We start from the raw sequence: 24,742 nt of genomic DNA, 5'->3' as shown, positions 1-24,742 counted from the left end.
AAAAATTTCATAATGCTTTTAGGAAACAACACGCTGTTCGGGGGTTGCCCATATGAGTCAAAAAACTCTCCACGGTTATGCTCCGCCAGATACAGGGCGAGCCAGTGTTCACCCGGTTGGTTGTGTGGATGCGTGTTCACCACCAAACCTAGGGGTCTCTGAGACAGCTTGCCTCCAGGGAGCCAATCACAAGGGAACACATCTAAGAAATTCTTTTTTGTGTAAGGATCCGTTGATAAGACACGTGAAAGCTGCACGGTGTCCATGTTCACATGTAGTCAAACAGAATGTTTCTTCTCTGATTTATCTCTATGACATTGTCAAAAACCCCATACACAATCATATTAATGGTGACTGTCAAAGCCCTTCCAAAACGTATTTCTGCTCTCAGGTTCCCAGTTTTAATTAGGGAATAATGATCTGCACATTCCTGGTCGGGAGACAGGTCAAAGGCAAACAAGGTGTAACCCTGTGCAAACTCCTCCCGGTCAATTAACAAAGAACGATCTTTCATGTGTTTACCAGCTGTCTGTACCAAATTCATGTATTCTCTCACGCAGCGTCCTGCCTCGAAGTCTGGTTGCAGAGGTTTGGTCGGTACCTGTTCACCATCCACATACAAGGCCACAAAATTAATATCGTAATGTTTAAAATGAAAGGGATTTTTAGTGTAACTTCCGCTAAAGGCATCGTTATCCACAAACGCTAGGACAAGCATTTTGGGTAACTGCCCCAAAAACAGGTTCTCCTGGTTACTGACCCTGCTGCCCGCAGGGATGCTAAACACTTTCATTCCCACACGGTCCACGGGGTATTTAGCATTAGAGGCAAGCAGGGCTTCCGCGTGCCCCAGACGGACACCCGGTGCCACCCGTACTTTCTTCACAAAAAGGGACGCTGATACAATGCGCAGTTTAAAGCCTTCAGCCGCGCTGCCCATTAAACAGAAAGCGTCTTTACTGCGCGTCAGTTTAATTTTCACATCCACTCCATTTAACAAAAGTTTTTCTTGAAAAAACAGGTCACTGTGTAGATGGCCCAGCAGCTCTACCGTTTTGCTCTCGGCCGTCAGCTTTGCACGCCTCACAAACCCTAGATTCCTTCCATCCAACTCTGTTTTTTCATGTTGTCCAGCAGTGTCTTTGTAAAACAGACCGGCAGAAAATTGCGTGGCGAGGGTGTCATCGCTGTAATTGAGCACTGATTCTATAAAGGCCCTGTAAGGATAACAATTGTTGCTTTGGCTTACAAGGCGGTCTCCCAGCGTAACATCCAACTGGCTGAAAATAGAGGCCACAGGGTAATTCACCAGGCCCACTTCGGCGTCCGCGGCAAGTTCAGTTCCGTCTCCTTTTACAATCTTGCAACACAGGTAAAGCAGCGTATTGTTTAAATCCATATAATCTATGCCATTCCCGGCTATAAAAAAGTCAATGGGGGCAGACTCCGTAACGGCCGATAGAGGTGGCACCTCAATGTAAATGCTTTTTTCGATGCTGGTCTGCGTAGGGGCTATTTGAAACAAGTCTAGTTCGGATTTGGCGCACTCTTCAGACCCGCAGTGAACAAAAGCCATATCGATTAAAATATGTCTCTTATAGCAGGCAGCGCGCGTCTCCTCTTTTGCCCAGGCTTCCTCTTGGACTTTCGTTTATGGCTGGCCCTGCGTGTCAAAGCCCTTCTTTTAAAGGGTTTCGGGGGACCTGTGCGTCGCGGGTATGACGTATTTCTCTTTCTCTTCCTCCTTTTAATGTACATCAGCCCCGCTCCTTCCTGTGAAGCTGTATTCCCCACCTTCTCCAGAACAGCCCGGGAAACATGACCTACCACGTCTTTAGCTATGTTTTGAGCGGCAGTTTTTACATGGGGTTTAATAATCTCTAGCCCTCTCCTCAAAAGCGGTACAGCTTTTTGAAAGAGGCTACGAAATATTCCACCCACACCAGCCCCGTACATTACGGGGGCCCCATGATATCCAGGAAGGGCATATCCACCCTGGGCTTTGTAATAGTTCCTGTAGATGGTAGGTTCGCCATAATTTTTTACGATCGCCATAATAGTGTTTTGCTTTTTTTTTTTAGAAACCTCGCTCTCTCCGCGGTCGCAAATGCAGCTTGACGATCACCTTGCCAAAGCGAAATGAAACGCTTCTGTTCTGATCTGTCTTTATTTCAATGGTAATGGTGTCGATGTGGTGTTTACTGACAGGGATGTAATGAGGTTTATCGTAGGTGATGGTAACAAACTCATTGTTCCTTCCTCGGACAGGGACGCAGCGTAACAGAGGTACAGAAAAGTCCCCCACAAACTGGTGCTCTATGATATCCGTGTACAGATACAAGGAGTTAAAACCCCCTGTGATGTCTGCCGAGAAGGAAAATTTTTGGACGTTGCGTTTGGGGCCCAAACCCAGAATGTTAGCTAGCTCCCCGCCAGTAGAAAACCCGTAAATAAAATTGGTAGATTTAAGTCTCACTTTTCTGCTCACCGGGTCATAGTTCATGACCACCTCAGGTGGTCCGGGGTGACGAGCCATGGCGCTGTTCATATGCTCCAGTAATTCAGGTATGGTCGAGTAATAACCTCGTCGTAGGACAAACTTCCACGTCGTATCTCCAAAGGTGATTTCAAAAGGGGTGTCTTCATTAACAGTATTCCAACTGTGCGGGTACTGTATTTCCACTAACCCCACCTCCCAAGCACCAGGGAGATCCAAGGGCTTAATTAGCCGTATTGTAAAGTTTGAGATGGTGTTTTGGGGAAAAACTGCAGAGCTGGCATTGCTGGGCAAAGTGATGTAAAACCCGCCATCACTCATTATTAATTTTCTCTGTCTTTTGCAGGAGGAATTTTTTTCTGTTTCGTGTCTAAATGTCACAGAGCTGAGAAGCTTCCACCCAGCTGTTAAACTTATCAGGCCAACCCAACCATTTCACCAGTAGCTGTTTTTTTCTCCCTTTTCCTTTCTCCGCTAAAATTTTTTCAATCCTGTAAATCCTGTCTCGTTTGGGGTTTACTTTTTGTAATTCTTCAGGGTAAAAAGATCCAGTAACTGCCTCACCCTCATAATCTTTTAATCAGTAGACAGGTCTTTGGCTCCTGGTTAAGGCTTCATCCACTATGAATATCTCATCGGTAAACATCTGTTCATAACCTTTTTCAAAAGCGCCTTTGGTTTTAGACAGTCTCACGTGGTCACCTTTTCTAAAAGGGGCAACAACCCGTTTTATTTTAAAAACATCTCCGTAAACCGTTTTCCATACCTTCAGAGAATTTGAAGGGTTAACATCAAGGGGTCTGGTACGTATAGTTCTGTGAAAGCTCTGGTTGTAACTCTTTATAAAGTCAGGTAAGACGTCAATGTAGCGAAAGGTGTTATGGGCTGTAAAATATCTCCACATCCTAGTTTTTAAAGTTCTGTTAAATCGCTCCACAACCCCTGCTTTGACTTCATTATTAGTAACAAAATGGTAAACCCCATGCCGCTTTAACAATCCACTTAAAGGTTTGTTTAAAAATTCTTTCCCCCGATCGGTTTGTAATTTTTGAGGCACGCGCCCTTCGCTGAAAATAGCTTTAAAGGCCTTGGATACTTCACCACCCGTCTTGTCTTTTAGGCCTAAGGCCCAGGCATATTTGGATAAAATGTCTATCACTGTTAAGATGTACTTAAAACCGCTGTTGTGTTTGGAGAATCGGTGCATATCCACCAAATCTGCCTGCCACTGTGCATCCACATCTGAAACAATGGTCTTGTTTCTTTTAAAATGTATTCGAGCCGGTTTGTGTAAAGTGTAAGCATCCTGGTCTGAAAGCCAAGCTGCTACTTGTCTTCTATTTAAAATTTTACTATGCTTTCTAGCCTCTTGAAAAAGAGGGTTCACTCCGCCAAAGCTCCCAACTTCCCTGGGATTGTAATATATTTTCTTTAAAAGAGCCGTCGGCGTAGACATGACCGCTACCGGTACCGTCTTTTACTACCACAAGTATAAAAACGGACACACTCATATTGACACATTTTAAATACATTTTATTAATTGCCTGGTTTAACATAATCTTTTTTTGTTTTGTTTTTGTTTGTTTTGTTTTGTTTTTACAGACAGCTGTAAAATGGACGCCATCACCCCCACGGTAAATCTGAGCTGGTTCATTCTTCCATTTTGTTTTTACAGACGGCTGTAAAATGGACGCCATCACCCCCACGGTAAGTCTGAGCTGGTTCATTCTTCCATTTTGTTTTTACAGACGGCTGTAAAATGGACGCCATCACCCCCTGGTAAGTCTGAGCTGGTTCATTCTTCCATTTTGTCCTTTTTTTGGCTGTGAAAAGGACATGAGCAAAAACAGCTGATGTTCGATCTATTTACTCCCACCGGGTTACTGATACGCAAGTTCTTTAAGGCGTCTAGAAAGGCATCGTCGAGCTGTTGAAAAAATTTTCAAAAACAAAACAGTATAAGTACACCAACCGCTTGGTTGATTTTTAAATTTACACAAACCCCATTCCTAGCCTCATTACCCCCCTCTTCTACCGTTGTTTCTTAATCATTCATTTACCTGAGCGCCGTCTTTTCCGTTTGCCTTGTCCACCGGTAACTCCTCCAAGCGGCAATCTGAGGGGGTGGACAAAGAGAGGCCATCAGGCTCATCGGGGGGCCTCACGAGGGTGTCAGGTTTGGGTTCCGACGTATCCATCAACGGCTGGGCATTCGGGCTCCCTTCGGTCACTCCCTCCTCCTCCTCAGAACTGTCGCTGACGTAGCGCCTGCGCCACATAAGTATGGTGCTTGGGTCTAAAACAAAGTCCGAATTTCTGATGGGGGTGGTGAAGGAGTCCATGTTTCCTCTCAGCAGCCTTTCCACGCTTTTCTAAAAACCCGTGTCCTTGATAAGAAATGGCCTCCTCTGTCCGGCGCTGGAACTTATAGGGTAATGGTGTTGCACTCAGATTGGCGGAGGGCCTTGGGAGGAGTTCTTAGAGGGGTCACATGACCCACCGCGCTTCCGGTCAACCGCCCCGGAAGTCACCCTCATTGGGCAAAAGCTCCTCTCGGGGTGGTCCTGTCGGGACAAAACGCCTCCTGATTGGTAGAGGGTGGTGGGAGGAGTTCTTAGAGGGGTCACATGACCCCCTTCCGGACCGCTCACCCCAACCCAGAAGTCACCCTGATTGGTCAAATCTCTTCTCGGGGTGGTCCTTCCGTGATAAAACCCCTCCTGATTGGTAGAGGGGGGTGGGAGGAGTTCTTAGAGGGGTCACATGACCCACTTTGCTTCCGGTCATGTGGCCATCTTGACCCCGGAAGTAATACCCCCATAGGGTGGGACTTCCGGTGACAGGTGGGAGGGGCTATAGGGGTCAAGGGGCGGGGTTAGGGTTTGATTGATGGTAGGGCCCTTATACTACTTGCAGGGCATCCTGCGTGGCAAGGTTAAGAGAATGTGCAGCGCAATGCACAAATTCTGCTCTCGGCTCTCGTTCCTTCACTCTGGCTTGGACCCCAGTAAATTTGCCAGACACATTACTGGCTCCGTCGTAACACTGCCCCCGGCAATCAGAAAAGGGCAAATCACACCTGAGAAGTGTATCTTCCACAATTTTGAAAAGAGAAGCAGCATCCATTGTGTCAGTTTGGTAAAACCCAATAAACACCTCATAAATCTCCCAGTCTTCACTAGAAAAGAACCTTAAAGAAAAACTTACTTGTTCTTTTCTTGACAAATCGGTAGTCTCATCCATTACAATGGCATAAAACTTAGAAGCCTTTATCTTTTGCACAATTTTTCTTAGCGCCATCATTGCCATCATTTCGATTATTTCATTAATAAACTCATGTGATATCCACTTGTATTTTGTGCGATTGAGCCACTGTCTCAGTTCCTCAGAATCTGTACTGCGTAGCAACAAGAGCTGCATCAAATTTGAATCACTGTCATTATGTCCACGTAGTGCTATTCCTTGTTGAGCTAGGTACTGAACACTGGTAAAAATGTTGTGCAGTGCAATCCTAGCTGACTGCGATTCTTTTCTGTAACTGGCTGACACTAGTGCAGAAACATTTACCTGTGATTGCAGAGCAGCATATTTCATTACTGCTTCCTTGTGACAGGAGGATTTTTCATGTGATGTAAAACCACGCAATGCATGTTTCCAATTTTGAAATCCAGATGAAATAAATGTTGGTTCAGCCTTCGTAGAAAATATTAAGATCTTCTTTTCAGAACAGTTTTTGCAGACTGAGCAAAAAGCTCTGTTTAATTTGATATTGTACTCCAACCACTTAAATCTTGATAGCCAAGATTGCTGAAAACTCCTTTTCTTATCATCTTGTGGATTTGCCACTTCTTTCTTTTGTATAACTTCAGTTTCAAAGCTGGGTGTTGAACTCAGGCCATCACTTGATGAATTACCCTTTTCTTCTTTTTCTCTGGGTAACTTTATTAAGAATTTATCCATTGTTGATCATTAATGGTCCTACAAATCAAGAATTTGTTGTTGGGATAAAATGAAGCTACAACACGTCGGTGCCACAAGATTACAAGGGTCAATTAAAAGTGGAAAGTCAGAAGCAGCACTTGCCTGCTTCAATATATTATACTTTGTTGTACCTGTTGTGATGAAGTGGGAATGTTCTTAATGTTTTCTCTGAATACTGTGTGAGTGCCTCAGTTTCCCCCACAAGGTGCCAACTGAAGGTGTTGGGATAAAGAAATCAGGTGGCCTCCTGGTCTGGAAGAGACACAAAGGCCAGAGGAGGGGCTAGAGGGACTGTCAGTTTGGAGCTGGCTGGGGAAAGAGAGAGGCACCCAGAACTTGGGCTGGGTTCTGACTGAGCGGTCCTGTTTTCTGTACCTACAAGCTCTGTTTTAGACTGTGTTCCTGTCATCTAATAAGCCTCCTGTATTACCAACTGACTGAGAGTCACGTCTGACTGTGGAGTTGGGGTGCAGGACCCTCTAGCTTACCTAGGAGCCCCACCTGTGCGGACAGCGCATGCTGAATGCTCCGAGGTCAGACCCAGGAAGGTGTAAGCTTCTTGCCCTGGAGACAGTATGCTCAGAGAGAGGAGGCTCCCCCAGAGTCCTGACTGTCTTTGTATGGAGTAGTTCTAGAGCAGGGGTCACCAACCTTTCAGCAGTGGTGTGCTGAGTTTTCATGCATACGCTTTAATTTAAGGTTTCATGTGCCAGTAATCATAGATTATTAGGGTTCGAAGGGATCTCAGGAGGTTATCTAGTCCAATCCCCTGCTTATGGCAGGACCAATCCCCCAATGGCCCCCTCAAGGATTGAACTCACAACCCTCCGTTTAGCAGGCTAATGATCAAACCACTAAACTACGACCCCAACCCTCCCCCCAATACATTTGACTGTTTTTAGAAGGTATCTCTATAAGTCTATAATATATAACAACTACTGTTGTATGTAAAGTAAACAAAGCTTTCAAAATGTTTCAGAAGCTATATTTAAAATTAAATTAAAATGCAGATCTTATTAGTTTACTGTGATCCTTGCCTTTGCTTTTCCTTGTTGAGTTTTCCAATGTCTGGTGGCACCTATTTAGATACTTTAAGTTGCACACAGGCTTCTGAGTTATAATTTGATAACTGGCTGGCAGGAGGTCAGAGGCTGGAACCCCAGATTGGCAGCTGCGGTGAGTGGAGTTGGTGGCTGGTAGGGCTGAGCAGGGCAGGGGGCCTGCGCTGAAACTCCAACTGGAAGCAAGGTGAGTGGGGTTGCGGGAACTGTGGCTAGTAAGGGCCAGCAGAGGGAACCCCAGAACGAGGTTGGGCTGAGCAGCTCAGCCTGCACCACATGCCATGAAAAATCAGCTTGCGGCCAACCCCTGTTCTAGAGCATCCCAGCATCCTCTTCTACACCATGCGCTTCCCAAAAGTCTGCACAGGGCACTGACTCTCCCTCCTCTCTGGCCTTTGTCTTTTTTCCAGGCATTAGGAGGCCACCTGATCTCTTTGTTCTCCAACACCTTCAGTTGGCACCTTGCAGGAGAGTGGCCCAGGCCATCAGTTGCCTGGAGGCAGGGTTGCAGCCCTTCTCTGTGCAGACACCATCACACTGGCCCTCTAGGGCTTTACAACAATCACACCCCTTTATCCCACCATCTAGAGCCTTAAGAAATACATTGGGGAAACTGAGGCACACAGACAGTATTCAGAGAAAACACCTGTATACGACCAGTTACATACTTTGAAGGGTGTAAAATAATCAAATATTGTGCTAAATACAATGATACTCCAAACACCTTCAGTTGGCACCTTGCAGGAGAGTGGCCCAGGCCATCAGTTGCCTGGAGACAGGGTGTTGGCCATTCTCTGTGCAGACAGCATCACACTGGCCCTCTAGGGCTTTACAACAATCACACCCCCTTATCCCACCATCTAGAGCCTTAAGAAATGCATTGGGGAAACTGAGGCACACAGACAGTATTCAGAGAGAAAACACCTGTATACGACCAGTTACATACTTTGAAGGGTGTAAAATAATCAAATATTGTGCTAAATACAATGATACTCCAAACTGACCACCAAATTTAAGTTGCATGTTTTTCCCCTCAGGTGAGGGTTCTGGGGTGGGGCTGGGGATGAGGGGTTCACAGTGCAGGAGCGTGCTCGGTGCTGGGGGTGCAGGCTTTGGGGTGAGGCAGGGCTGAGGATGAGGAACTTGGGGTGCAGACAGGCTGCCCCAGGGCTAGGGCCAGAGAGGACTCCCCATCACCACCACTGGCAGCAGCAAGCTCCAGGGGAGGGACCCCTCCTCTCTCCCCTGCCCCCCACAGCACACTCACTCTGCACCACAGTCACTGCATATGTTCCTTCCTAGGGCCCCTCAGGTCCAGAAAGCCCACTCACCTCCCCTGTGATGGGTACTAGGGGGTGGGGGTTGCCATCACAGGTAGCCTTCCATGTTGCTGCCCCTCACCATAACTTCACTGTGGATGGGGCTGCCCCTTGCCCAGCATGGGGCAGAAGTGGGGTCTGCATGGTGATGGCTATGGGGCAGGGGAGCAGGGTGTCATAAAATTCACCCAAGCCCCAGCTGCTCAGATAGGTCTATGAATCCCCCTCCCCCATCTGCCCTGTGGTGGGTGGATGCTGGAGGGGAGGGGCACTGCCTTCACATATGGCTTCCTGCCTCCCTGACCCCTGCTGCAGCCTGCAGCCCCTCACCGTAGCTTCAGTGGGGGGGGGGACGAACGGTGGGAGGGGATGGCATGGGGCTGCCCCTTCCCCAGCGTTGGGCAGGAGTGGGGGCTGGGGGGGAATCATAGGGTCAAACACTCACGGAAGCCCAGGACCTGCTCAGGTGGGTGAGGTCAGTCTCCGAGTCCTGGCCGGAAGTGCCCTTTGCATCTCCTGCAGGTAGGGGGAGGGGAGGGCTGCCAAGCATGGCACAGCCCCCTCCCCTCCCCCGGCCGGTGCTCCAGCAAGCAACAGCAGCCGGCAGCAGCAGAGGCAACAGGCAAGGCAAGGGAGAGAGACATGCCTGCGTTTAAGCCTCCAGCCTCCGGGGTGGGGCAGAGGAGAAGGCTGCCACCAGCACGGCGGGCCCCCCTCCCCCTCCCCCTCACTCGGAGATGGTACAGTCGAGACACACAGACGCAGCTGCCTGCGTTCAAGCAGTTAAGCTCTCTGGGGCCGGGCGGGGAGGGGAGGGGGAAGCTCTCCAGCCCTGGCGGCGGCGGCGGCGGTGAAGGCGAACATTGGTGGGGCAGAGCCCCTGCTTGGGATTTATTCATGGGGCTAAAGCCCCAGAGCCCCATGTAAGTCAGCGCCTATGAACAGGGTCTCTCTTCCTGGCTCTGTCCCTGACCTGCTTGGTGACCTTGGGGGAAGTCACAGCCCCTCTCTGTTTTCCCACTGTGATCTCTTTGGGGCAAGGACAGTCCCTCTCTGTCTGTGCAGTGCCCACTCCCAGCACAGTGTGGGTGCTGATCTCAGTCAGGGTCTCTGCCATACGCAGCACGATGTGGCCCTGAGCTCCAGCAGTGTCTGTGCAACGCAAGGCACAGTTTGTAGACTCAGACTTTAAGGCCAGAAGTACTAACCCTTCCCTGTGTCTACTGGAAATACCACGCCTGATGCATTCTAGGACTGCATTAGCCTATTTCACGGCCACACCACATTGGCAGCTCATAATTATCCTGTGATCAACCAATACACCCAGGTCTTTCTCCTCCTCTGTCACTTCCAACTGAAAAGTCTCCAGGTCATTGCAAAAATTCTTGTCAATAGTCCCTAAGGCCTGGTCTACACTAGGACTTTAATTCGAATTTAGCAGCGTTAATTCGAACTAACCGCTCAACCGTCCACACCAGGAAGCCATTTAATTCGAACTAGAGGGCTCTTTAGTTCGAATTTGGTACTCCACCCCGGCAGGTGGAGTAACGCTAAATTCGACATGGCTAGCTCGAATTAGGCTAGGTGTGGATGCAAATCGAACTTAGTAGCTCCGGGAGCTATCCCACAGTGCACCACTCTGTTGACGCTCTGGACAGCAGTCGGAGCTTGGATTCTCTGACTAGCCACACAGGAAATGACCCGGGAAAATTTGAATTCATTTTCCTGTCTGGGCACTTTGAATCTGACGTCCTGGCTGGACATCGGGGCGAGCTCCGCAGCACCTGCAACGATGCAGAGCTCTCCAGCAGAGGAGTCCGGCCAATCCAAGAATAGAAAGAGGTCCCCAGCATGGACAGACCGGGAAGTCCTGGATCTGATCGGTGTGTGGGGCGAGGAGTCTGTGCTGTCGGAGCTGCGCTCCAGCAAGCGGAATGCAAAGACCTTCGAGAAGGTCTCCAAAGCCATGATAGACAAAGGATACAGCCGGGATGCGATGCAGTGCCGCGTGAAAGTCAAGGACCTGAGACAAGGCTACCAAAAAGTCAGAGTGGCAAACGGACGCTCCGGAGCCCAGCCCCAGACATGCCGCTTCTACGAGGCACTGCATGCCATTCTAGGTGGGTCTGCCACCACTGCCCCACCAGTGACTGTGGACTCAGTGGATGGCATAGTGAACCTGGACAGTTCCTCCTCGATGTTCGCCGATGTGGAAGATGAGGAAGGGTCTGTGGAGGACGGTGCAGGCGACAGCGAACACAAAACCGCTTTCCCTGACAGCCAGGATCTCTTCATCACCCTCACAGAGATCCCCTACCAACCCTCCCCGGCCGTTAACCCGGACTCTGAATCAGGGGAAGGATCAGGCGGTAAGTGCTAGAAACATGTAAACATTTATTTTTTATAAAACAGGTATAAAAAATAGAAATACTATATATAAAATTTTCAATGAAAAACTATATGAAAAGTAGGTCCACACATATAGGGATTGAACAATAATCCTCCAGGGACAATTCAAGAAAGGTCTCATTTAGGTCCTCGAAAAGCCTCCGCAGGAGGTTCCTGGGGAGAGGTGCCTTGTTGGGTGCTCCGTGGAAGCACACTCTTCCGCGCCAGGACATCCTTATGTAGATGGGAATCATCGCCTCTACAAGCATGGTCGCATATGGTCCTGGTCTCTGCAGGGCTTCCCTTAGCATCCACTGTTTGTGACTCTGAGGGACCCGCATCAGGGTGATCTCGTTCATGAAATGCTGCATCTAATTAGGGCAATTAGTGTATTGTTACTGTTGTGAACGGTTGACTTTTACTTTGCATAACAATGACCCTCGCTTAACAGCCACGTGTTGTAGGCCACATAGGAAAAGCATACATTGATCTTTCCCGTGCACTGGCGGGAGTGGCTGGAAAAGGGTCAGAGTATATGATTTCCAGATTGCCTTTAGCGGGAGGGCACAGCTATCCATTAACTGATAAGCAGAATGTACTGTAAGGCTTACCAGGACTGTCTGCTAGACGGATTCAACTGTCTCTCCCCACTTGTCCGCTCTCCTGTGCAATGCCGCAGCCAATGAGAGCGTATTCCGAAATCTCGAACTTGTCCCGAGATCTCGTGAGACTTGTTGCCCTGTATGGTCTTGTTCAGAGAAACTGACTAGACTGTGTTCACTGTTCACAAACATGTATCTGTTCAAGGAAATCAGTTACTTTTCCCATCACACAGCTTCGGCTCTTTCCCGGACTGCCCCGGCATCCCCCTCGCAGAGGCTGGCGCAGATTCGGCGGCGAAAGAAAAAGACTAGGGACGAGATGTTCGCGGAACTGATGGCTTCCTCCAGAGCTGAGGCGGCAGAGCAGACACAGTGGAGGGAGACCCTATGTCAACAGCATCGCACACACATCGAACGGGAGGATAGGTGGCGGCAGGAAGACCAGCAGGCGACTCAAATGCTGCTTGGGCTAATGAGGGAGCAAACTGACACGCTCCGGCGCCTTGTTGATATTCTGCAGGACCGCAGGCAGGAGGACAGAGCCCCCCTGCAGTGTATCTGCAACCGCCCTCCCCCGCCAAGAAGTCCTGCCCCCCCCTCACCCAAAAGTACAAGACGGAGGGGCGGTAGGGGCCGTGAGAACTGTCACTGCACCACTGCATAGTGCTAATGTACCACACACCTCTCACGCTATACATTTGTAGAAGTGCTTCCCTTACAGCTCACCCAGTCCCAAATCCAAGTTTCATCCCCCCACTGTGTATTAGATTATTAAAAGCTGTTTGCTGTTATTCACTGTTTCGGTCACGTCTTTCGTGTCAGAGGATTTTTTTGTGTATGGGGGGGGAGGGGATTTATAATTGCACAATATAGCCTACATTACCAGGGTACAGACTTGGGGGCATGATAAACTGCAGGGCACACACACACTGCAGTCAGTAGGCACCAGGGTCACTCTGTGTGGTGTATGCTGCCCCGGGTCATTCTGTGATGTGTATGCTTGTCCAGGGTCCTAGCACCTGCCACCCCCTTAATGTTAAGGCACGCTGCCCTTACCATGCACTTCCACCGTAGCAACGAGCCTCTCCGCTGCCCTGAGCCCCAGCAAGAGCCCTCATCCACGGACAGATACTCACCCTTCCCCCACACCCCTCACCCCTTCCTACGCCCAAACCCGCAGCCCACTGCCGTCATCCAAACCCCTATCCAAAGAAGGCACCACTCGCCCCTTCCTGCAAACCCACCCCTTCCTGCAATCCCTCCCCTTGATGCACAACCACTTGCAACCATCCCCCACCCCAGAGACCTATGTAGGAGCAGGAGGATGTCATTCCTCTATGGAACAAGCGGTCTGTACATCAGTGCACACCGTGCCCAGCACAGTATGTGTCCATGTTTCAACAACTGAACAGAAATGCAAAGTAAAACAAAGATTTATTAATAATGAGTGTAACAATTAATTTTATTTAAAACGTGCTTTGGAAGTGGGGGAAACTTGGAGAACGGGGTATGTAACCGCAGATCGAAATCGACACATACAGACACAGGCCCAGGGTCAGTTTCTATTGAAAGCAAGTGGAGAGTCAAAGGTTACCCTGCTCTCCGAGGAAACTAGCTTTCAAAGCCTCCCGGATACACAGTGCTTCCCGCTGGGATATTCTCTCGGCACGGGTGTCTGGCTGAGCGTAAACTGCAGCCAGGCGATTTGCCTCAACCTCCCATCCGGACAAAAAGGTCTCGCCCTTGCTCTCTCAGAGATTGTGGAGCACACAGCAAGCAGCAATAACTACGGGGATATTCTTTTCGCTGATGTCCGAGCGAGTCAGTAAGCTCCGCCATCTCCCCTTGAGACGTCCGAAAGCACACTCCACCACCATTCTGCACTTGCTCAGCCGGTAGTTGAAGAGTTCCTTCTCTCTGTCCAAGGCGCCTGTATAGGGCTTCATGAGCCAGGGCATTAGCGGGTAGGCTGGGTCCCCGAGGATCACTGTAGGCATCTGCACATCCCCAACCGTTACTTTGTGGTCCGGGAAGAAAGTACCTGCCTGGAGGCGTCTAAACAGACCAGAGTTCCTGAACACACGCGCGTCATGAACCTTGCCCACCCACCCAACGAAGATGTTGGTAAAACGTCCCCTATGGTCCACCAGTGCTTGCAGCACCATAGAAAAGTAGCCCTTTCGGTTAATGTACTCGCTGGCCTGGTGGGCCGGTGCCAGGATAGGGATGTGAGTCCCATCTATAGCCCCACCGCAGTTTGGGAATCCCATCGCGGCGAAGCCATCTATGATGTCCTGGACGTTTCCGAGAGTCACTACCTTTGAGAGCAGTTGCTCAACGATTGCGTGGGCTACTTCAATCACAGCAACCCCCACGGTAGATTTGCCCACGCCAAAGTGGTTCGCTACTGACTGGTAGCTGTCTGGCGTTGCAAGTTTCCAGAGGGCTATGGCCACTCGCTTCTGCACACTCAGGGCTGCTCGCATCCGGGTGTCCTGGCGCTTCAGGGCAGGGGACAGCAAGTCACAGAGTTCAAGGAAAGTGCCCTTATGCATCCTGAAGTTTCGCAGCCACTGTGATTCATCCCAGACCTGCAGCACTATGCGGTCCCACCAGTCCGTGCTTGTTTCCCGGGCCCAGAATCGCCGTTCCACACCATGAACGTGACCCATTGCCACCATGATCTCCACGGCACGGTGTACCCTGCTTTGTGAGAGGTCTGCGCCACTCTGTGAATTCCTGTCCTCACCGCGCTGCCGGAGCCTCCTCGCCCGATTTCTCAGCAGCTGACTGTGGAAGAGGTGGACGATAAGGTGCGAGGAGTTGACAACGGCCATAAGTGCAGCGATGATCGCAGCGGGCTCCATGCTCGCAGTGCTGTGGCGTCTGAGCTGTAACCGACCAGAGAAGGGCGCGAACAGATTTCCCGCCGGAGCTTTCAGGGAGGGAGGGCGTGATTGACGGTTCTATGATGACAGTTACCCAAAACCACCCTCGACACATTTTTTCCCCCCAGCAGGCATTGGGGGCTCTACCCAGCATTCCAATGGGCAGCGGGGACTGCGGGAACTGTGGGATAGCTTCCCACAGTGCACCGCTTCCAAAGTCGACGCCAGCCCCGTTACTGTGGACTCAGAAATTCGAATTAGTGTATTTACTGTGGATCCACAAATTCGACTTCATAAGGTCGAATCCACAAATTCGACTTAAGTAGATTCGAAATAGTCTTGTAGTGTAGACAAGGCCTTAGTGCATCATTTTGCAATATTAATTTTCATCCCATTTCTGTTACTCCAGCTTTCAAGGTCATGCAGTTCTTCTGGTATGATTTTCTTGTCCTCCATAGTGGCAATCCCTCCCAGCTCTGTGTCCCACTCCCACTTCTTGTGCGAAGATCACTAATACAAATGTTGAATAAGATTGGTCCCAAAACTGATCTCTGAGGAACTCCACTAGTAACCTCCCTCCAGCCTGACAACTCGCCCTTCAGGATGACCCCCTTGTAGACTCCCCTGTAGCTAATTCTTTATTGACCTTTCAGCTCTCCTATTAATCCCCATCTTCTCCAATGTAACGACTAGTTTCCCACGTGGAACTGTATCAGATGCCTGTATCAAATGCCAGGTTTCTCTGGCACCATCTACCGTTTGTAACACCACGTTTTATTTATTTCTAGTGCTGAAGGCTGGAAGGAACTGTTAGCAATGGCTGAGAATGGCCATGTGGCGGTGCGGGAGGGGATGGCAGACAGTGGGGAGGTGGGGGATGGGATGTTGGAGGTGTATCTGGCATTTTGTTTTCTAGGAGTCCATGTCTCTGCTCCCTGTGGCCGTGGTGCCTTCCGTACCAAAGCAGCACATCAGCAGAGCAGACGCACACACCATAGCTCTGCCTGGAACACGCAGCGTTCACTGCCAGACGGGCTGGGCGATTTTTCACAGGCCCAGCTTGATATGCCTGGCTGGGGTGGGTTCAGTTGAACGGGAGTCTGGGGATCTGATAGTTTGGGATGCTCCTTTTTGCATAGTCGGTTCTTTCCCTTTATTGTATTACCCCTGCCTATGCCCAATGTCCCTCTCTTCTTAACTTGCTTTGGTTATTTCAGTTCCAGTTTGTAAATGGGATCTAAGAATTGCAAAGCTGAATGAAAGATAAAACAAACAGAACCATTTGAATTTTGGCACCTAGCTGGTAGAACGATACCCATGAAGGTCTGCTGTAATTACCTGGTTACCTACAGCATTTTCTGGTGGGGCGGATAAAGCCATGTCAAAGAGCCAAAAGCACTTTTTAGGGCCAAAGGGCTAAACGCATGAGAACTGAACTGACACCTAATTTCCATTTCTTAATGCCTAAAATTTTGACACTCGCTCTCACCATCTTTTTTTTTTAAAGTGATGCACAGCACACAGTCAAGTTAATGAATGAAAGCACACCCATTATTGACTGCTTTGTGTTGCATGAGCATCTGATTAAGCACCTAATTAAAACTGTACCACTGTAGGTGGAAATGCATCAACCCAGCTTATCTCCAGCGTGTTTAAATGTGAAGGAAAAGTTTCTAAATTAAATGCATGGCAGGGTGTTTAATGGGGGAAAATACATTGAAGTGCCTCTACCCAGTCCTGTTGGACAAGTCGGCTCCCAGTCCCACATCAGCTGTGCCCTCTCCCAGCCTAACCCATTTCTACTGCAATTCTTCACCCTCCCCCTCGTCAAGGCAGGGGGTTGGCGCTGCAGCCCCTAAGGTACCTGCGTTAATCACGGTCTCACACTGGGGCTATTTAGATTTCAGGGAGTGTGTCAGAGTGTCACCTTCTGATCATGCTACTGCCCTCAGCAGAGCTCCCAGACAGGAGCTACATTATAATGGGGTTACAGTACTGAGAGCAAAATACATCCCAGGGAGGGTGTAATTATCCTGAAATGAAGCATTACATTCCAGGAAGTGAAGGAATTCAAGTACTTCATTACTTAAAATGTCGCTGGAAAGGATTGGATTGTTATGAATAAGTTGCAGTAAATGTTGATTTCACTTTACACACACAGATGAAAAAAATATTTCTATAGGTAATATACAGAAATGCTTCTGGAGGAAGTCGAGTTTGATTTAAGGATATTTACACTGTATATTTTGTGTGTGACATTGACAATTTCTCTTTGAAGAGTTCTATGATTTGGCTTTTGGAATCTCAACAGTTACTGTTATTAAATAATTGTTGTCTGATGACCCCCATAACTTCCCACAGCTCTGAACATTGAAATTGTAAACATTGAAAAAAAGGGCTTAAAAATAAATATCGATATCAATTGAAATTAAGAGAGAGAAAGACAAAATGAATGTTGTCAAACCCACTTAACAGCAATTGCAATATGCTAGGGGATGGAAATTCACAGCTAAGGCACCAACCTTAATTCTGCCCTGTAGTGACACCAGACAATTGCTGTAGGGCTATGAATTAGGCATTTCAGTGTATAAAGTTCCAGATTAGATTATACCAACTTGTAAAGACACATGAGATCTTTTCTCAGAATATCACCTTCACTAAGTGCCTTCTTTTTATTGGTGATTCCCAGAAGTCAATAGATAAATAACATTCTATTAGTTATGAAGTGGCCGTTTCACATTTCTGGGGAGCGTCTGTTATTTTGAACTAGGGGCCAGGTGGCTGGAAAGAGGGAACCTTGGTTTCATTTTAACTTGTCCATGCTCAGCAGCTTCTGGAATTTGGTTCACGTTTCCCTGGCCTGTTCTTAGAAGTGCTGCTATAGAAAGTGGGGAGGGGCAGGAACTGACTGCAGGAGCAGTCGCTGAGTCCCTTAGGCTGTGGCTACACTTAGCACTTCAAAGCGCTGCCGCAGTAGCGCTGCCGCGGCAGCGCTTTGAAGCGCTAAGTGTAGTCAAAGCACCAGCGCTGGGAGAAAGCTCTCCCAGCGCTGTCCGTTATTCCCCACAGGGAGGTAGAGTACGCGGCTGGGGCTTTGACTACACTGGCGCTTTGTAGCGCCGCAATTTGCAGCGCTGCAGAGGGTGTGTTTTCACACCCTGCTGCAGCGCTGCAAATTTGTAAGTGTAGCCAAGCACTAAGATATTTATAGCTCATGGGAAGGAGGACGGGGATTGGTGGGTGTCTGGGGATTTAATAACAAACACACAAATATCATTGTTCTTAGTGAATTTTCATCTTCTAATTCCCATAACCCACTGATTATCCCTGGCTGCCCCCGGGAGCCTGGGGAGGGAGTACTAGTAAACTCCTGGGGCCAGTGTGGAACCTAACGCACAAGGATCTTTTTGTGGCCGGCTCAAAGTCACCCAGAGTGAAATTCACTTCACTGGATAAATCCCTAGTTGCTGGGCTCTGCAGAGGGGCGGGGAGGTGAATTCCATTCCCCATTCTTGAGCATGGACCCCCCCTCCAATCCTCACCGCAATCGCAGACAGTACCCCCACCTTCCCCTGCAGTGACAGACCCACTTGATGCTGCTGGAGCCATCTGCCATGGGACCTATGGGGCAGAGGCCCAGCTCCAGAACTGCTCCCCCTGCCCACAGCCCCCAAGCTGTGCTGGAGTTGCCCTGACTTTCCAGTCTGCAGATGGGTCTAGCTGTACCCAGCCCGTGCACTCACCACACACAAACTTCCTCACAACACACATGCCAGGATCGGGAAAGACCATCTGGGGCTGGCTGCAGTCTCCCCTTGCTGCTGTGAGAGGAATGGGGTCGTCCCTCATATAGGACACAAACATACCCAGGGGCAGAAGGGAAATGTAGTTTCTTCCAGGGGCTTGAAAATGTTTGATTTAGAGTCCTGAGCTCTGTCTTCCTGTTTGTCTCCTTCTGCCACTTTCAGATCTCTTGGAGAGACAAGGTAGGTGAGGTCATTTCTTTTAGAACTAATTAAAATCCCTCTTTGATATCTTGGGACCAACATGGCTACAACAACTCTTTTCCATTTGTACCCGCTTCCCCTCTCATCTCCCCCTGAGCTGAGACTGTCCCATGCGATGGGAGAATAAGGGTTCAGTCCTGTCACTGGATTGGGTCGTTCCAGCACTGACGGGAGTGAAAGCCTGTGTGCATTAATGACAGCAGCAGCTCTGGGACTCGACGCATAGGGAGACGAGATGGGAATGAGCAGGTTATGTTTGTGCCGGGTGTGAGTTACTCATGTGGGAATTCTGGGCCACTGCGTACGCACAGAATTCACGTCCAGCGCAGAATTTCTTTTTTTTGTTTTATTGCATGAAGAAAATAAATTCTGCCTCAGAAGTGCTGCAGTTCTGCCTTTCACCCACCCAAACAGACAGCAGCCAGCTGGGTTCATCTTGGTGGGAAATTGTTGCCCCGAGCTAGACCCCAAATGGGAAGAGAGTTAGTGGGTGCAACTGGGGAGAGTCCCGAGACACGGCTGCCGCTGGGGAAGGGGACAGGGTGGTCATTCTCTACTGGCAAGAGGGCGTGGAAAGGGCACAGGAGGAGCAAGTGTCCCCTGTGGAGACTGCCCAGCCCCAGGTTATCCAGTCCCAGATGCTTCTTCCCCCACCATGCCCCAAACCTCTTCATCCCTCCAACCATCAGTTGCCAGGCTTCCCTCGCTGCTCCCCCTTCCTGACTGGCAGAGACCCTCTGAGCCAGTCGTGTGTCAGGGCTCAACCCTCTGGCTGAGGCCTCAGGGCACTTTCTTCCCCTCTCGGGGTACCATGCCACAGGGGCCCCACAAATCTACATTGCTTAGGCCTTGGCTTCAGCCCTGGGTGGTGGGGCTCAGGGCCCTGGACTTCAGCCCCATGCGCTGGGACTTCAGCTTTCTGCCCTGGGCCTCAGCGAGTCCAATGGTGGCCTTGCTTGGCGGCCCCCCTGAAACCTGCTGGTGTCCCCCCAGGCGGCCCAGGACCCCTGGTTGAGAACCACTGCCTTACCCCACGAATCACAGCCATGTTCAGGTTACTGCCAGTCATAGAATCTCAGGGTTGGAAGGGACCTCAGGAGGTATCTAGGCCAACCCCCTGCAACTAGTCAGATACTAACCCAGACACCAACTCACAAGCATTCAATAAAGTCTAAACACATTCTTACAATTCTAATAGCTCTTTTAACAATACTAACACAGGTGAGTCAGACTGATTCCAGCTCTGTGTTTGTCCATGTTCAGTTAAGACATGGGGGCTTTTGCAAGAGCTAACACCTCATCTGCCAGTGAGTGTCACAGGCAGGCTGGGCAGGGATGGTGTGTCTAGCCTCTTTGCCAGAAGCTGGGAATGGGTGGCAGGGGATGGATCACTTGATGATTCCCTGTTCTGTTCTTTCCCTCTGATGCGCCTGGCATTGGCCACTGAGCTAGATGGACCAGTGCTCTGATGCAGTGGGCCGTTCTTATGTTCACAGTCTGTCTGAGGACAGACTCATTTGGACTCACTGGGAGGCACAGAAAGAAACAAGATGTGCTGTGGCAAGACGGCCCAGTCTCAGAGCCCCCGGGGTCACACTTGCCAAAAGCTAAAAGTAGGCCCAGCCCATGAAAGGGGCACTCCCAGGAGAGACTGTATAAAGGCTGGAGCATCCAACAACTTTGTAAACCCGAGACAGCTGCCTTGGGGACAATGACAGGGAGAATCCCCCAGAGTGACTCCTTTGATTCTGCTCTTCTCTGGCCTTTGGTTCGTAGAATCATAGAACTGGAAGGGACCTCGAGAGGTAGCTAGTCCAGTCCCCTGCACTCAAGGCAGGACTAAGTGTGGGAATTTGGCACATGGGTATGTTTGGGTATGTTAGAGGCTAAGTGGCCTTGGGCTGGTTCTCAGCTGCCAAGTAGGCAGTAAACAGGATAATAAATTAGAAAGTTGTACGGGATGATAATTACCCTATGAAGTTACAGCTGTGCCTGTGTGTATCTTATTAACCAATTAGCAACTGCTTGATTGCTTGCCACAATTGTATATAAGAGCATGCTGGAAAGAAATAAATGACTTTTGCTACCAATCACACTGATTGCTGGGCTCTGTCCGTGCCCGCCTGAAAGGCACTGTGACGCAACAAATGGTGACCCCGACGTGATTCGAATCGAATGATGATAGTGTCGGTGGCCTAGAGTCGGTGGCCTGTTCCAGGCGGAGGAGCTGCGGCGGGGAGTGCTGGAGAAGCCCCCGGGCGTCCGAAAAGAGAGGCGCACCTGAGCCCTGAGGAGAGCAGCTATAAGCCGCGGAGGAGAAAGGCGGCTATAAGTCGCGGAAAAAAGCGGCGGCTATAAGTCGCGGAGGAGAAGGGTGGCTATAAGTCGCGGCGGAGAAGGGCAGAGCAGCTAACATGGGAACCGCTGCACCAGCGGAAGAAAAGATAACACAGAAGCCTTTATTGCATATTATGAAGCGGCAGGGAGAAAAGCTCCCCTCTGATACGTTATCCCGCCTGCTGCGGTGGGGACAGAGAAGGGAACTTTTTGTTAAGCCGAGTACAATTTTTAATAAAACTGTGTGGGAGCGGCTAGGCTCCAAGCTTTGGAGGTCGGTGGCTCAGAGCGATGAGGAAGCCTTTTCCCTGAGTCCAGTATGGAATAAGACAAAGAAGATAGTAAAAACTCTCGCGGCCGAGGCAGGAGTGCAGGCGGCCCTTTCTAAGCTTTTCCGCCCAACGCCCGAAATGCCTTTTGTGTTGCCGGTTGGAGCCAGGGAGTTTTTCGGTGGCGAGGACACGGTGATACCTTTGGCTTCCGACCTGGATAATGTTGCCCCTGTTATGGTTCCATTACCCTCCAATGTGGCCGTTGGCCCCGATATAACTAATCCTGCTACGGTCCCGCTACCCCCCGATACGCCCGAGCCTATGAAAACAGCTTTGCCGGATGCACCCCCTCCCAAGCCATGCCGTGTCCACGGGACCTGGGGGTGTCACGAATGCGGGGAAACAAAGGAGGCTCGGGTAAGACACGTGCCATCACAGGTCTATCCCAATTTGACTACGCCTACTCAGTTTACCCAGTTTAATGCCTTTTATAAGAAAATGGAGCGCCGGGGTCAACAGCTGCAGGCCATTTATAATAAGTTAAATCAAATGCAAGGTCTTCCAGCTGGATCATCGTGGAAAGAGGGGGAGCTGGAGAGGCTCTGGACCGCCCTTCGGGCACACGACGAGGAGGTGCTCCGCTGGAAGCGAGCCCTGGACGGGAAGACTTTGGAGTGCACAGCGCAGGCAGAGGCTCGTGCCGTGGCCCCGGAGGTCGTTCGGACCTACAAGCAAGTAAGTTGTTTTGGCAGGAGCCTGGAGAAGGTGTCCTATGCTGGCTGGTCTGAGCCTGGGACAATGCCGGGAAAACCGTTATGCTTCTCCGGTATGAGCAGCAACAGCTGGGTGTTCTGACACAGGCTGCACAGATTAAAAGAAGCCAAGTAGGGAAGGGAAAAGAACAGAATGAGTTAATCAGGAGACTGACTGCCTGGACCCATGATTCTTACTGCAAAAAGACCCCTTCACATCAGGAGGATTCTACTACTGATGATTGGCCTATTTTGTATTTATTTAGCTCCATTGTGCTTCTAAACAGCAGGGGAAAAGGACAAGAAGCTGAACCATGACGGTGGCGGAAAAGAAGAAAAAACGCTCACATTATTGACATTGCCAAAGTCCAGAAATTCCTGACTAAAAGGACATTGAGAACTGACCCTGGTGAAGAAACGAAGAATTGTACACTGGCAGGAAGAAATTTGGGACTCCTGCTGAGAAATGTGGTATTGATTGGATTTTGGGCTTTATTTTACAGGCTGCGCCCTGTGTTCTGGAGAAAAAAAATTTTTTTTTAGCATGTATTGCCCTCCCTAATTGGATTGTAAATGATATTAACCCCCCTCCATTACTAACCCCTGTTTTTTAGAGTGTAATTGTTTTTTGTTTTCAGAGTTGAGACGACTCGGCCAAAAGTTTGTTGAGTATTCTCAAAGCGGGGAGTTGTAGGTTACTAGGCATAAATCTAGGTAACTTGGGAGAATGGCTTAGAATTTATGTGACCCAAAGTACCTTTATGTAAAGTGCTTTTGTTAGCCTTTTTAGATTTTTGTAAATTTTGTGTTATGTGCTGATTATTGGTAGTTGTAAGATTGCTTGTTACTAGATGTAGCCTATATTGAAATAGATAGATTGAAAGTAGATGTTGTCATTAAAGTTATATCCTTGAGAATGTAGCCCCCACGGTGGGAAAGTACAGATAATTGTTCACAGAAGAGACCAGAAGGGTAGGGGCTAGTTAAGAAGTACACCTTCCTAGCTAAATTAATAGTGGGATAAGTTAGTGTCCTTGAAAGGAACGGCTTAGCAAGAGGAAATACGGATCGGGCCCAGGCGGCCAGGCAATAGACAGAGACCTTGAATAGGAAAAAAGGATCGGGCCCAGGCGGCTAGGCAACAGACAACAAGCTTGGAAAACTGGTTGGAAACCTTGAGGGTGTAGTTGATAGAAAAGGCAATTAACTACAAGCGAGTAATGTCAGGCACAGTAAAAGGTTACTTTTGTGGTGTTTTTGAAATGTTTGTAAATAAATTTAGGCAGAGAAATTAGTTTGCAATTGTTTGGTTATAAACAATTTTGTTGTATTAGCTGAAGAATGTATATAGTGCTATGTAATTGAAATTGTATTAGGCTTAAGGGCATATAAGTGGTGATGTTTTCCTTTAGTGTTTAAAAGCAGAAGTTAAAAGTAAGAAACCTTAAACTGTGAATAGCTTTGATGCCAGAAGCAAGCCAGAGGCAATTGTATTAATGTAAATGATTTAATTGATGATGTAATTTCCCTTTTTTGCCTGATAGTAATAAGGGTATTTGTATATTGTATGTAATGATTGCTTGCCCAGTAGGGGTAGATTTGCTTTTGCTTTTTAGATATTATAGAAAATTGATGCTAGCTGCACAGCATTTAATGTACCATGCATTTACTTTACAATGTAATTTATGTTTTGTGTTCTATGTTTTGTTTTGTGGTGTTTGTTCTGGCCAGAATTGTTGTTGTGTTGTTTTATGGAAGATTTTATGTGGTTATATGGTGTGTTTTTTCTAGGACCCCCCCCCCAGTGTCAGTTTGATCACCTGACATATGAGGGATGAATTGGTAATAGAAATTTGTCACAGTTTGGTGAGCTATAGAGTATGGGGGAACCCTGCAGAATTTACACCATTTATTTGTTTTATTTTGTTAATTTATGTTTGTTTTGTTTGATGTTGTTGGTGTTGTATGTTATGAATTGCATGGTTATAGATGAGCCCTATAGATTAAGGAAGTACTATTTGGTTTTGGTTTTGTTTTGTTTATTGGTTATTGTTATTAATTTTTTTTTGCTTTGTTTTGCATGCCCTTTTTTTTGTGTGTTTTGGAATAGAGGGGGAGATGTGGATGTGGGGTTGCATTTTCCCTATGCTGCTTTGGTGGAAAGTTACAGTAGCGTGGTCGCAAGAACAGAGGGATGAGAGAAAGTTGTTATGAGAAAGTAGGGAATTGCCAGAGCAAGGCAAATGCCAGGAACAGGGAGATTTCTGGCTGTGGTCATGGATGTCGTTGCTACGTGGCTGGGCTGCATATTTATTGCAAGGTTTTATGCTAGGGATGCTGTGTATTTTTGCTGCTTGCCTTTTGTATTTTTGCTATTTGTGTGGCCGCCGTTGCTGTTGTGTGGCACGCACATTGGCAGAACCCTCCTGGCCCCTTGGGCCACTTGTATTACCTGGAGGAGGGATGTAATAGGTAAAAGTAGGGCATTGCGGAAGATATTGTTACAGTTTAGTTAGGCAGTTGGTGTTTTTTTTTGCCTTTTAGCTTTGGTTTGTGTAGATTGTAGTATTGATTTTATAAACTGGGAATGTACTGCTAATGCCTTCTCTCCTTTTCTTTTTGATTTTAAGAAAAGGGG

The 24,742-nt window shown here is 48.6% G+C and overlaps 1 protein-coding gene across 1 annotated transcript; it reads right to left on the bottom strand.

Annotated features, from left to right (window-relative positions):
• Window positions 1-268: 268 nt before the first annotated feature.
• Window positions 269-1,576, bottom strand: LOC123361213 (uncharacterized protein F54H12.2-like). The gene has a single exon (XM_045001343.1). It carries the CDS (start codon window positions 1,574-1,576, stop codon window positions 269-271), a length of 1,308 nt encoding a protein of 435 aa, XP_044857278.1.
• Window positions 1,577-24,742: the final 23,166 nt, after the last annotated feature.

Source organism: Mauremys mutica, unplaced genomic scaffold (assembly GCF_020497125.1).
Source record: "Mauremys mutica isolate MM-2020 ecotype Southern unplaced genomic scaffold, ASM2049712v1 Super-Scaffold_100412, whole genome shotgun sequence".
Taxonomy (NCBI): domain Eukaryota; kingdom Metazoa; phylum Chordata; order Testudines; family Geoemydidae; genus Mauremys; species Mauremys mutica.
This window is presented reverse-complemented; position numbering and strand designations above follow the sequence as displayed.

What these genes read in the sequence shown, in the direction of transcription:
- LOC123361213 (XM_045001343.1), bottom strand. Translation starts at nt 1,576, where the DNA reads ATGGCTTTTGTTCACTGCGGGTCTGAAGAGTGCGCCAAATCCGAACTA.